This window comes from Corvus brachyrhynchos, unplaced genomic scaffold (assembly GCF_000691975.1).
Source record: "Corvus brachyrhynchos isolate BGI_N302 unplaced genomic scaffold, ASM69197v1 scaffold116, whole genome shotgun sequence".
NCBI lineage: Eukaryota > Metazoa > Chordata > Aves > Passeriformes > Corvidae > Corvus > Corvus brachyrhynchos.
The window spans coordinates 14,009,614-14,023,543 of NW_008240221.1; the positions used below are offsets into that span (position 1 = coordinate 14,009,614).

Consider the following 13,930-nt stretch of genomic DNA (forward strand, 5'->3'; position numbering starts at 1 on the left):
TCCCTTCAGACGGGGCCACAGCGGTGGCCATCATCAGCCTGGAGGCCTTTGCTGGCATGTGGATAAACGCTTTCCTTGTTTGTGTGCTTTGCATTGCCTGGGTCAAAAAGAAAACCCTGAACTCTAATGAGAAGATCTTGCTGCTTCTGGGATGCTCCAGGTTTTGCTCTTTGTGCTTCTCATGGGTATACTACTTTCTTTCAAGAATTTATCCCAATTACCTTTATGTTCAGCCCACACAGCAACTACTTGTATCTTTTCGAAGTTTTTTTAATTATTCCGACTTGTGGGTTTCTGCCTGTCTTTGTGGTTTTTATTGTATAAAAATTGCGAATTTCAGGAACAGGTTCTTCATCTACCTGAAAGTAAAAATTGACAGGATTGTGCCCTGGCTCTTGTTGGGGTCAGAGATTTTCTCCTTGGTTATCGGAATCTTTGTCTATGATATTTCTGATAAAGCCCAATGTAACAATTCCACTGGTCCACAAAATTTATGGAAAGTGAATATGAAGATAGATGAACATTTTTTCCCTCTTTATTTTGTCACTGGCCTGGGATTTGTCATTTCATTCACAACAGTCATTTCTTCTGCCCTTTTCCTTCTCTTTTCTCTCTGGAGACACAAATGCAAGATGCAGACAAACTCCAGGAACAGCCTCAGCATGGATGCCCACATCAAAGCCATGAAATCTATTCTCTCCTTCTTCATAATGTACAGCATCAACTTCATATTTTTTATTGCTGCAATGATTAATTCAAGACAGAAGGGCAATCCCAAGTTCTTAATCATTTATGTATTTCTGTTTGCTTTTCCGGGTCTTCATTCCATTATTCTTATTCTCAGCAATCCCAAGCTGGAAAAGACACTGTTAAGGATTTGCCATGTGTGAAGTGCAAGGTTTGCATGAAGTAGGAACTGGAATAAAAGCTGGAGCCCATGCAGAATGTTGAACTTTCACTACAGAAAACAAGAAATGTAATCTCTAATACAACTCTTCATCCAGTGTACATGATAAAGGTGTTCACTCTTCACTATCTAAGAAACTTCCCTCAAATTCTAAGTTAAGAAACTTCACTCAAATTCTTGGAAATAAATTATTGTAATTTGAATAAATTATTCTTATTGTTGTTTTAGTTTTGATGATTCTTTGAGGTGATTTATTGTCAGTGACAGATTTATTGATATCTGGTACATGGGCTGACTGCAAAAGATCAATAACCATACTCCATAGGTTATACTGTAACCATCAATAGGCAAACCTGTCTCAAATGTTTTGATTTTCACTGATTGAAATGACTGAATGAAACTACAGGTTTATCTCTATTTTGGTTTACCTTTCTTTCTGCTGTGGCCCTGTGCTGTGTGATATATTATGGGCTGTATCACTGTCCAGCAGTGGCTGACAGCTCTGTGTGAACATGCTGATCCCTGTCACTCACCAGAGGTGCTCACTGATGCACAAACAGCGAAGCAGGAACGGCCCCAGGTGCTCAGGGGATGCAGAGCCCCCTTCTCATGCCAGCTCTGTGTGTCCTCTCTGCCCCACTGCCTGCAAGGACAGGATTCCCTGCTCTGTGTGACTGCCCTGTTGGTCTGCTTTGACTTGGTGATGAGATTGGCTTTTCCCAGTGGACTCTGGCTCAGTAAAACCCCCAGGAATGTGGGTTTTGTGCAAGGTGCAGCATGGAATAAAGTCACAATTTCATCTCACAATGACCCACAAGCAGATGTACAGGGTGCCTGGGCCAGGTCCTGCAGCTGGAAGCCTGTGGGGTCTCAGTGGGGTAAGGTCAAGGCTGTCCCATGCTGGGAAAAGCCAGTTCCAGGTACTCCAACGGACCTAACACAGGACACTGCTCATCTCATCAGCGACTGTTGTGGCTCCTCTGGGAAAAGAGAAGCCCTGAAGGACTGCAGGCCATGGAAGGGAGCCATGCTGGAGTGGAGGAGACAACTTGTTATGAACTGACTGCAACCCCCATTCCCTGTTCTCCTGCACTGCTGAGGGAGAGTCGGTGGTAGAGAATCTCAGAATGAGTTAAATTGAGCCTGGGATTATTGGGGGTGAAGATAAGGTATTCTGGTTTTGTGCATGTTCTACATCATCCTACTCTGTTTTCAATAGGCAATACATTAAACTGATTTTCCCCGTGTTGAATCTGTTTTTTCTGTGAGCATAATTGGTGAGTGATTTCCCTGTCCTTATCTCGACTCATGAGCAATTCCATCTTATTTTCCACCCCTGCCCTGCTTCAGAGTGTGAGTGAAGGAGTGACTGAGTGAGGCTCTGAGAGCTGCCCAAGGTCAACTCACCATGACAGGGCCTGAAAATGTGAGATAGTTCCAGTGTGGAGGAATACATTCAGTGCAGACAGCTCAGTGAGCAGCTGCAATGTGAGCTGCAGGTTCTGGGGAAGTGCTGGGAGTCCCAAGCATGGTGCCAACCCTTGCATAACAAAGGGAATGGGGACCTGTGGCACCATCCACAGGTGACTGGACACTTAGACAATCCAACCATCATGGGCATAGACTGGAAGGACACAAAATCCCAGGGATTCAAGTGTTTGGGTTACCTCCTCAGAGGCACCCAGCTTGAGCTGGTTCCATGGTTACTGTGCCATGATTAAACTGCTTAAAGATCCAGAGGCCTGAGATTCTACTGTGGGAAACCCAGTGCCGAGCTGGTGAGGAAACCTGGTCTGGCTCTGTGAGTGTGGTGTCTGTAGGGAGTGGAGTGGGGCAGCCGCCCACTGTGAAGGGGCTTTGGTCCCAGCAGTGACAGTCTCTGGCGGTGGGGCTTGACTGTCAGAGGGCCTTCTGGGTGGTGAGACAGGGAAGTCTTCACACCAACATGAACAGAGCAGAAACTGAACTGGTCATTTATTTTACCAGCTCAGGGGGTCGTTTTACCTCATGCCCAGTGCCAGGTGTGCATTTCTTGTAAACCTACAAAATCTTCCTTCCTGCTTCTGAATTGGGAGATACAACCATTTAGGCCAGAGCAACCTCTCAACCACAGCAATATCTCTTTTTCCAAAGACCACACATTCCATCAGGCTGCCTCACCACCCTATCCGACTCTCCTTAAACAGCAACTGCCCAGAAACAAGCAAGCAAATAATTAATGCCACTTTATCACACGCCAATCCGCCTTCTGTAGCTAAGAAGGGTTTGGAGTTGAATTAGTATCTCCATAACAAGTTCATAATACCTGCCCTGAGGAGATTTCATTTTGTTTTCCAGGACTGTATCCTGAAACAACTGTGGCCTTCTGGGCATTGAAGTTCAGTTATGGATGGAATGGATTTGCTCAGAAGAAATTGGGCAACTAATAGCCTAACTAGTTAGCTCACCAAGGCTAATCATCTGGGATTTCCTATAATAAAGAAGGAAGACAAGGATTCTGGAGAGGGAAGATGTTCAAGCTCAGATGGAAGCACTGCAGTCTGTGTGTGATGTCTCTCAGATCCCAATACTGCTGTGTGTCCCTCCATATGCATAAAATCAGAGGTCTGACGCATTTTGAGTTACACAAGGGCATCCAAAATATCCACATAAGCTGGTAGATACAAAGTCCTGGAGAATCCTTCCCCTTCTTGAGTGGTGCCAGAGGGGATGGAATTGAACAAAAACCAGACTCCTGTCTTTCAAGCACCTGATCCATCAAACCTTCTTGATTTGAAAACCCAGCATTGGAGACTCTGATTTATATACACTTTTATGTTTTTTTAAGGTACCAGATTCTCCACACAGAGCTGAGTCCAAGCCACACACACAGTGTGGTCCTGCTATTGTAATACTTTGTGCTGGTTCCAGACAGGACAGGGTTAATTTTTGCAGTAGCCAGGAGAGGGCATTGCCCCTACTCAGGGATTATTCCATACCACCTCACACCACTGATGGAGGCAAGGGAAAGGGACTCTCTTCTCGGGAGAAGGGGTTCCTTCTGATATTGTCTGTTATTGGGGAGTTACTACCATGTGAATAATTTCTTTTCTTACACCCTCTGACATCAGTATTGTTGCTGTTACTGTTCATTTTCTTATCTCATTGCTGTTTCCAGTAAATTGTTCTTATCTCAACCCATGATCTTTGCCTTTTATTCTTCGAATTCTGGCACAAGGGAGAAGGAACATGGGGAAAAGGGGAGTGAAAGAGAGCAGCAGTGTGGTTTGGAGAGTTGCAGAGGGGGGTCAGGACTGGGGAGGACCATTCCTAAATGACAACAATTATTCATTTAATGCCTCGGTACAAGAACAGACCCAGCACAGACAGTTCATCTTCAAACTTTTGTAATAGAAATAACTTCCATCTTCTCACAAACATATGGAGAGAAGAAGAAACAAAGGAGAAAAAAAATTAAAAAGAAAAGAAACCACCCAAATCTACACAGTTTTTTCTGTTCAGTCAGCAAAACCAGAGAGGAAACTCAGATCAAAGCATAAAGCAGAGAACAGGCAGTATCAGGAAAAGAAAATTTTCTTAAGGAAATGCTCTGCCGTTCATCAATATTACAAATTAGCAAAAGAAATACTATTTTTGAATTGGTGTATCCAAAATTAAATTGGTCACTGGACGTGATGAAGGCACAGAAGAACCCAGATCATGAAGCCTCACACTGCTCAAACAGGGGTCAGGCACAAAATCACAACACTCTCCACTGCACAAAAACATCTCCGCTGTTTGTGTCACCCAACACAGCTCCCCTGAACCAACATTCAAATAGTCAAGGGTGACACCGGCCCCAGGTAAGGCGATACCCAGCACATTTACATCCCTGCACCTGCCCTGCTCCCCAGAGCAGCAGCACCAAAATCCCCCCCAGCAGCAGCAGCAGCTCTATAAAGCTGCTCCTGCCATCCCTGACACTCCACCAACAGCAGCCACTGCCCTGCCTCAGGCACTGCTGCCACAGCCCCCTTGGCCAGCACAGCTCTGCTCCCCAGCTCGCAGCATGGAAGCTTGTCACTCTCCACAGCAATCCAATGTCACTTCATACGGGGCCACAACTCTGGCCATCATCAGCCTGGAGGCCTTTGCTGGCATGTGGATAAACGCTTTCCTTGTTTGTGTGCTTTGCATTGCCTGGGTCAAAAAGAAAACCCTGAACTCTAATGAGAAGATCTTGCTGCTTCTGGGATGCTCCAGGTTTTTCTATTTAGGCATCTCATGGGTATATTCCTTTCTTTTAATAATACATCCATATCGCTTTTGTGTTCCTCTCCTACTTGAATCACTTGCAGGTATTCAAAGCTTTTTTGATTGTTCAAACATATGGGTTTCTGCCTGTCTTTGTGGGTTTTATTGCATAAAAATTGTGAATTTCAGAAACAGGTTCTTCAACTATATGAAAGTAAATATTGACAAGATTGTACCATGGCTCATGTTGGGATCTGTGCTTTTAGCCTTTATTTTCAGCATTCTTGTGTACCACATCTCTAATGAAACACAGTGTAACAGCCACAATTACAGCAGTCAAGGATATTATTTGAAACACATTATCAGAGTGGATGAACATTTATGGCCTATTTTTTTGGTCATAGGATTTGTATTTTCCACTTCGTTCACAGCAGTCATCTTTACTGCTGTTTTCCTTCTCTTTTCTCTCTGGAAACACAAACGTAAGATGCAGACAAACTCCAGGAACAACCTCAGTGTGGATGCCCACATCAAAGCCATGAAATCAATTCTCTCCTTCTTAGTAATGTACAGCATTAACTTTATGTTCTTTATTTTGACACTGATTTATGCAAGGAAGAAAGAAAATCATGTGGCTTTTCTTATTTTTCCATTTCTGCAGGCTTTTCCAGGTTTTCATTCCCTTATTCTGATTTTCAGCAATCCTAAGCTGAAAAATACACTGATAAGGATTCTATCCTGTGTCAAGTGCAAGGTTTGCATGAGGTAGGAACTGAAATAATGGAGCCCACACAAAATTTTGATATTTCATTATAAGGCACAATTCAATTTATCTCTAATGCAGATCACCAGGTAGTGTAGATGATACAGATGTTCTCTCTTTACCACTGAAGTCAAGAATAAATCATTCAAATTCTTTAAACCAAATTAGCATGACTTAGATTATTGTTAGCATTTCATTTAGGTAATTCTTTGACTTCAATTGTTGTTAATAACAAATTCATTTAGACCTGGTCCCTGGGCTGGACACAAAGGGACAATAACAGGACTGGAAATCTTCCTCAAATGCTTTGGCATTTGCTGATTGAAAAATGACTGAACTCAGCACCAGGTTTATTTGTATTTGGGTTTCCATTTCTTTCTGCTGTGTCTCTGTTCTTTGCAATATTATCACTTCTAACACTGGGTGGGGTGGGTGCGCCTTGACGGACTGCAGCCTATGGAGACTCCACGCTGGAGACAGATGTTCCTGAAGGACTGCAGCCCGCGGATGGGATCCACACTGTAGCAGGGAAGAGAGTGAGACAGAAGGAGTGGAAGAGAAAACTTGTTATGGACTGACAGCAACCCTCATTCCCTGTCCCCCTGTCCAACTGTGGGGGAGGAGGTGTAGAAGCCACTTCCTTCTCCTGAAGAAGAAGAGTGAATTTTGGCTTGTGAAGATGAAGAGGGGAATGCAAAGAGTTTTACTTTTGTGTTTGTTCCTAATTACCCTACTCTAGTATCAATAGCCAATAAATTAAATTAATTTTCCTCAACTCGAGTCTGTTTTCTCCATGACAGTAACACCTTTTATTCCACCCCTGGCCTATTGTGGAGCAAGAATAAAGGAGCAGCTAGGTGGGGGCATGGCAGGTGCCCATGCTCAACCAACCACAGCACATTCTCTAAACATGAAATAGTTCCAGCATGAACCGAGCAGAATCTGATTTGTTCATTTCTCTCACCAGCTTGGGCACAGAGGGATGTCTGACCCCATGCCAGGTGCCAAGGGTGCATTTTCGATTCATTCTTGGCAGGGTTTGTTTGGCCTCCTGTTCACCCAGGAAGAAAATATCTGCCGGGGCAGAGACCAAACATCTGAGGCCTCCCTCAGATGAGGGAGGAGCTAAAGCACAAGATCTACTGGAGACAGCATGCCTCTGAGCAGAGACATAAAAAGGGCTGGAGGCACTGCTAAAAACAAGGCCGTCCTCCAACACTCTTGGCAGCCACAGAGACATGAAAGAAGTGAGGAGCACACGTTCCCTTTTGCTGGGCCAGGAATGGGAGTTGCAGCCTGTTAAACCCATATGTCCGGAGAAAGCCCATCATCGACATCTCTCCTTCAACCAGAAGAAGCAACTACAGACCTGTTACAAATGAGTGTTTGAGATCTCTTAAAGAATCACTGGCAAGGGTATCAGTAAAAACCAGATTTGATAATAAGCAAGAGCATGAAGAAGTTTGTTGGCAAGATTCACTCTACTAATTCCTAGATGGTTAAGGCACACCAAGGGAAAAAAACAGGAAACAAAGTCCCATCAATCAAAACAGAAATGAACCGAGGACTATCTGTGTGTGTGTGTTTGTGTGTGTGTGTGTTTATGTGTGTGCAACAAAATGATAGAAAGGGCAAGGATAAAAAGGAATATGGCCTAAAACCTTAACAGCACTCAAAAGTACTTAACTTACATCTTAAACTTAACAATTTAGCAAAGGAATAGCACTTAACAGCATTTAACTTAGCTTTTAGCTTATATTAAACTTGCTTACAGGCCTAACATACTTAGATATCTAAGGTACTTAAACATCTAAGAGAGCAGCATTTCTCCCATATTTGCCAAAGCATATGCACACATGTATGCACACAACCAGAAAGAGTCAGTGCAAAGTACCTGTGAAAAATTCCCCTCAAAGGCAGTGAAATACTCACTTTGGATGCCTTTACATCTCATCACCAGGCCAAGGGTTGAGCCTCGAGGAGTGGGGGGATCGGCCCAGGATCAGTTGTTGTTTGGGGATTCTCCAAGTACAGCAAACATGAGAGTTCCCAGCTATGAGAGGCCCCACTGGTCACAGCCTGCTGGGGTCCAGGAGAGCTCAGAGGGTCTCATTTTGGACCCTTATTTTTGTTTATAGGGCTGCAAGAAAGTGGGCTTTAGTCATAACAGTGTTTCATCCTGGCCACAGTTTGGGTCAGCACTTTCTTTGAAAGTGTGAGAACGGGGATGTTATGCCATTCAGGCACAAAAAATGTCATTTCTGAGGCTGTTTATTAAAAAACGCAGGATCTCATTAGGCAGCAGCAGCTCCTGGGAGCACACAGTGTTTGTGATAAGCTCAGGAGGAGCTGGGCCCAGGTGCTGCTCATGAAGGCCGAGGCCTAACAAGCATTTCTCAGATCATGGCCTGAAATGGGAAGGGGGAAGCACCACCACAACCCCACTACCAACAAAAGAGAGAGGCACCACAAGAGGCTATCAAAGAGACACAACACACTACTGTTTCCACCTTTTTTTCCATTTTTCTTTTGAGCAGAGGTTGTGCAGCTCTCCAGAAAACATGGTGGGTTTCCAGGCTTTTCTTTCTGGAGTTCCCAGTCTTCATCTCTCTGGTCTAAGGGGCATTCCTCTCAGTGGGACTGTCCTGTGGTAGTTCCTGCTCTCCACCCATACAGCAAAGTCCAGCACAGACACAGCTCCATTCACAGGGACCCATCTACAGGGTCAGGGGCTGGGTCTTGGTCTGGTCAAAACCCTGCTGCCACCCACACTTGAGAAAACACCGCGACGTGCCCGGCATGGTGCAGCCCCAACCTCCCCTCACAGGGACCCCCCTGGGCCCCAGCACTGCCTGGATCCAGACATGGACATTCCGAGGGTAAATCCTGCCCAAGAGAAGGCCAACCCTTTCCTCCTCCTGCAGAGCTCTGATGTTGTAGGCACTCAGGAGTCAGGAATCTCTGTCAGAAACACCATCCAGTATCAGGAAAAATTCTTTTTTTCTGTAATAGAGCATCTCTGTCACATGACTGGAATGCTGTCATGGTTGAGAGCATGGAGCAAAGCCAGCAGTTCCACACAGATGCACTGCTGCACCATATCAGCTTTATTTATTTATTTATTCCCCTAATAACAAGTTTTAATATTTTCATCATTCCTGAAGTGTAAACACAGGAGATATCCATAGGAATTTAACGCTGATTTACTATATAGTTTTAATCCTAAATTCTTCAGAATTTAAAATAGTGCCTAAATTAGATGAAAACAAGAAAGGAGGATGCTCTGAACGCTTCTACTTGTAAAATATCTGCTTTTCTTCCCTGCTTGCATTGAGCTGGGACTGTTAAGAAGAGATAAAATAGGAAGGGTGCAGAAGATCAGCATGCAGGTTCTTGAGATTAGGATTTCCTGACTTCATGATCAGCCAGATTCACTGATACCAGTTCAATCTGCCGCTCCTCAGCATCCTGTTGTCACTGGGGCACATTGGGAACGTGTGCTGGGGCAGAGCTGCACTGCTTGGGCTGGCCAGCAGTAACACAGCCATTAATGCAGCATAAGTCAATCAAAAACGGAACAACAGCAGCCTGGAGATCTGTACAAAATCAGGCTCTACCTAAGGCAAGTAATACAGGGGTTCCACATCAAAAAATCCTATTTCCCACAGTGTCAGCTGGGATAGGGGCAATGGGAAATTTCCCTCTGTGGGAGCTGTTTCTCAGAGCATTCCTCTTCAGCTGTTGAGGACATCAACATGCTTCTGCATTGGAGTTGGTACCCAGCTGTAATGGACTGAGCCAGAACTTGGGCAACTCATAGCCTAACTAGCTAGCTAAGGCTTATCATCTGGGATTCACCAGGTCATAAAAGGAGAAAGAGACAGATTCTGGAGAGGAAAGAGGTTCAGCCTGAACAAGCATTGATGGCATCAATTTAGCATCTGTGTGATGTGACTCAGATCCCAATACTATATGTCCATTCAGATGCATAAAAGCAGGAGTCTTTTGCCATTTGAGACACACAAGGGCAACAAAAATGTGCACATGGCCTGGGAGATACAAAGTCTTGGATAATCCTTCCCCTGTTCAAGATGTAGTGGAGGGGATGGATTTGAACCAGCAGGCAACACCTGTGTTTCAAGTACCTGATCCATATCTTCATGCTTTGAAAACCCAGCATTGGAGACTCTGATTTTATAGCATTATTTTTTAAGGTGCAAAATTCCCCACAGAGAGTTGAGCCCAAGCCCCAGCCATGGTATTGTCTTGCGGGTGTAACATTTTCATTTAATGTTCCTCTACAAGCACAGTCCCAGCACAGACAGTTCAACTTCAGACCTCTTTTAATACAAATAACTTCCATTCTTCTCACAAACATACAAAGGGAAGAAAAAAGAAAGTAGAAAACCAGTAAAAAATATAAAAAACCACCCAACCCTACACAGTGCTTTCTGTTCTGTCAGCAAAACCAGAGAAAACTCACACCTAAGCATAAAGAAGACAACAGGTAATATCAGAAAATTAAAATTCTATCAAGGTAATGCTCTGCCCTTCATCAATATTACAAATTAGCAAAAGAAATACTATTTTTGAATTGGTGTATCCAAAATTAAATTGGTCACTGGACGTGATGAAGGCACAGAAGAACCCAGATCATGAAGCCTCACACTGCTCAAACAGGGGTCAGGCACAAAATCTCAATACTCTCCACTGCACAAAAACATCTCCGCTGTTTGTGTCACCCAACACAGCTCCCCTGAACCAACATTCAAATAGTCAAGGGTGACACCGGCCCCAGGTAAGGCGATACCCAGCACATTTACATCCCTGCACCTGCCCTGCTCCCCAGAGCAGCAGCACCAAAATCCCCCCCAGCAGCAGCAGCAGGTCTATAAAGCTGCTCTTGCCATCCCTGACACTCCACCAACAGCAGCCACTGCCCTGCCTCAGGCACTGCTGCCACAGCCCCCTTGGCCAGCACAGCTCTGCTCCCCAGCTCGCAGCATGGAAGCTTGTCACTCTCCACAGCAATCCAATGTCACTTCATACGGGGCCACAACTGTGGCCATCATCAGCCTGGAGGCCTTTGCTGGCATGTGGATAAACGCTTTCCTTGTTTGTGTGCTTTGCATTGCCTGGGTCAAAAAGAAAACCCTGAACTCTAATGAGAAGATCTTGCTGCTTCTGGGATGCTCCAGGTTTTGGCATTTGTGCATCTCATGGGTATATTCCTTTCTTTTAATAATTTATCCCAGTTATCTTGATGTTCAACCCACATGTAAATTTCTTTTATCTACTCAAAACTTTTGTTATTGTTCCAGTTTGTGGTTTTCTGCCTGTCTTTGTGTTTTTTATTGCATAAAAATTGCGAATTTCAGGAACAGGTTCTTCATCTACCTGAAAGTAAAAATTGACAGGATTGTGCCCTGGCTCTTGTTGGGGTCAGTGCTTTTATCATTGGCTGTTGGCAGCTCTCTGTACAACATCATTGATAAAGCACAGTGTAACAAGCGCAATTCCACCGGGCAAGGACATTTTTCAGAAATGTGTGGCAAAATGGATGATGTTTTTTTCCATATTTATTTTATCTATGGCTTTGGATTTGTCACTTCTTTCACAGCAGTCATCTTTTCTGCCCTTCTACTTCTCTTTTCTCTCTGGAGACACAAACGCAAGATGCAGACAAACTCCAGGAACAACCTCAGCATGGATGCCCACATCAAAGCCATGAAATCTATTCTCTCCTTACTTATAATATACAGCATTAACTTTGTCTTTTTGACCTCGACCCTGATTCCTTCAACACAGGAGGAAAATTCCATGGTGTTTCTTGTTTACGTATTTCTGTATGGTTTTCCAGGTGTTCATTCTCTTATTCTGATTTTCAGCAATCCTAAACTGAAAAAAACACTGATAAGGATTCTGTCCCATGTCAAGTGCAAGGTTTGCATGCGGTAGGAGCTCCAGTAAAATCTGGAGCCCATGAAAAATGTTGATCTTTCACTATAAAAAATAGATAATTCAACTCTCTAGGCAGTGTAGATTATATAGTTGTTCTCTCCTCAACATCAAAGTAAGCAAAACTTCATTCAAATTCTTTAAACTTAATTGAAATGAGTTAAATAAATTGCTACTATTGTTTCACTTAGAAAATTTTTTGACTTCAACTGTTGTCAATAACAAATTCATTTAGACCTGGTCCCTGGGCTGGACACAAAGGGACAATAACAGGACTGGAAATCTTCCTCAAATGCTTTGGCATTTGCTGATTGAAAAATGACTGAACTCAGCACCAGGTTTATTTGTATTTGGGTTTCCATTTCTTTCTGCTGTGTCTCTGTTCTTTGCAATATTATCACTTCTAACACTGGGTGGGGTGGGTGCGCCTTGAAGGACTGCAGCCTATGGAGACTCCACGCTGGAGACAGATGTTCCTGAAGGACTGCAGCCCGTGGATGGGATCCACACTGTAGCAGGGAAGAGAGTGAGACAGAAGGAGCAGAAGAGAAAACTTATTATGGACTGACAGCAACACTCATTCCCTGTCCCACTGTGGGGGAGGAAGTGGAGAAGTTGGGAATGAAAGAGTGAATTTTGGGCTGTGATGAAGAAGGGTAGAAGGCAAAGAGTTCTAGTTTTGTGCTTGTTTCTCACCATCCTACTCCATATTCAAAGAGCAATAAATTAAATTAATTTTCCAAAATTTGAGTCTGTTTTCTCCATGACAGTAACTGGCAATTGATCTCCCTGTTGTGATCTCAACCCATGAGCTTTTCCATCTTCTATTTTCCTTCTTGCCCTGCTGCACAACAGGAGTGAAGAAAAGGCTGGATGATGGGGTCTGGCAGGTGTCCAAGTTTAACAATCCACAGCAGGCCCTGTAAACAATAAATAATTCCAATATCAACAGAACAGAATCCAATTGTTCATTTCTTTCACCAGCTCTGGCTCAGAGGGACAATTTACTGCATAGTCAGTGCCAGGTGTGCATTTTTCATATTATCACCTTCAAAAAGATTCATTCCTGTTCATGAAATGAGAGAAACAACCTTTAAACCAGAGTAACATCTTAATCACTACAATATTTCTTTTTCCCAAGACCACACAACCTCCACAGGGGGTGGTAGGTACAAAGTCTCAGTGAATCTTTCCCCTTCTCCAATGATGCTGGAGGGGATGGCTTTGAACTAAAAGCAGACCCTGTAAAGACCCGATCCACATATTTCATGCATGGAAAACCCAGCATCTGAGACTCTGATACTGTACTATTTTGTTTTCAAGGGGCCAGATTCCCCATGCAGAGCTGAGCCCAAAATCCAGCCATGGTGTGGTCCTGCACAGTCCCAGCACAGACAGTTCAAATTCACACCTGTTGTAGTAAAAATAACTTCTATTCTACTCACAAAGAAATGGAGAGAAAAGGAAAGAAGCAAGAAAGCAAGAAAACAAGGAAACAAAGAAATAACAACCCCACAATGTGTTTTCTGTTCAGTCAGCAAAACCAGAGAGAAAACTCAGATCAAAGCATAAAGCAGGCAACAGGCAATATCAGGAAATCAAAAATTCCCTCAAGGCAATGGTCTGCCCTTCGTCAATGTAAAAAAATAACAAAAGAAATGACATTGTTAAATGAATGCAATCAAAAACTAAATTGGACATAGTAGGTGACCAAGGGACACAAGAACCCAGGTCCTGAAGCCTGACACTGCTCAAACAGGGGTCAGGCACAAAATCACAACACTCTCCACTGCACAAAAACATCTCCGCTGTTTGTGTCACCCAACACAGCTCCCCTGAACCAACATTCAAATAGTCAAGGGTGACACCGGCCCCAGGTAAGGCGATACCCAGCACATTTACATCCCTGCACCTGCCCTGCTCCCCAGAGCAGCAGCACCAAAATCCCCCCCAGCAGCAGCAGCAGCTCTATAAAGCTGCTCTTGCCATCCCTGACACTCCACCAACAGCAGCCACTGCCCTGCCTCAGGCACTGCTGCCACAGCCCCCTTGGCCAGCACAGCTCTGCC

At 44.1% G+C, this 13,930-nt stretch overlaps 4 protein-coding genes across 4 annotated transcripts in view; all 4 read left to right on the forward strand.

Moving 5' to 3' along the window:
* Positions 1-913, forward strand: part of LOC103622881 (taste receptor type 2 member 9) — a 1,340-nt gene extending 427 nt beyond the window's left edge. The window contains 2 exon segments of the mRNA XM_008641896.2: positions 10-882; positions 885-913. Of these exon segments, the coding sequence (XP_008640118.2) occupies positions 10-882; positions 885-913 (902 nt within the window).
* Positions 914-4,896: 3,983 nt separating this feature from the next.
* Positions 4,897-5,967, forward strand: LOC103622816 (taste receptor type 2 member 10). Its single transcript, XM_008641824.2, has one exon. The coding sequence runs from the start codon at positions 4,956-4,958 to the stop codon at positions 5,907-5,909; it is 954 nt and encodes a 317-aa protein (XP_008640046.1). The 5' UTR covers positions 4,897-4,955; the 3' UTR covers positions 5,910-5,967.
* Positions 5,968-10,236: 4,269 nt separating this feature from the next.
* LOC103622817 (taste receptor type 2 member 9) lies at positions 10,237-12,783 on the forward strand. The gene has a single exon (XM_017744933.1). It carries the CDS (start codon positions 10,908-10,910, stop codon positions 11,859-11,861), a length of 954 nt encoding a protein of 317 aa, XP_017600422.1. The 5' UTR covers positions 10,237-10,907; the 3' UTR covers positions 11,862-12,783.
* Positions 12,784-13,378: 595 nt separating this feature from the next.
* LOC103622882 (taste receptor type 2 member 9) overlaps positions 13,379-13,930 on the forward strand; it is a 1,559-nt gene continuing 1,007 nt past the window's right edge. The window contains exon 1 of the mRNA XM_017744925.1: positions 13,379-13,499. Within this exon, the coding sequence (XP_017600414.1) occupies positions 13,379-13,499 (121 nt within the window). The remainder of the gene's footprint in view (positions 13,500-13,930) is intronic.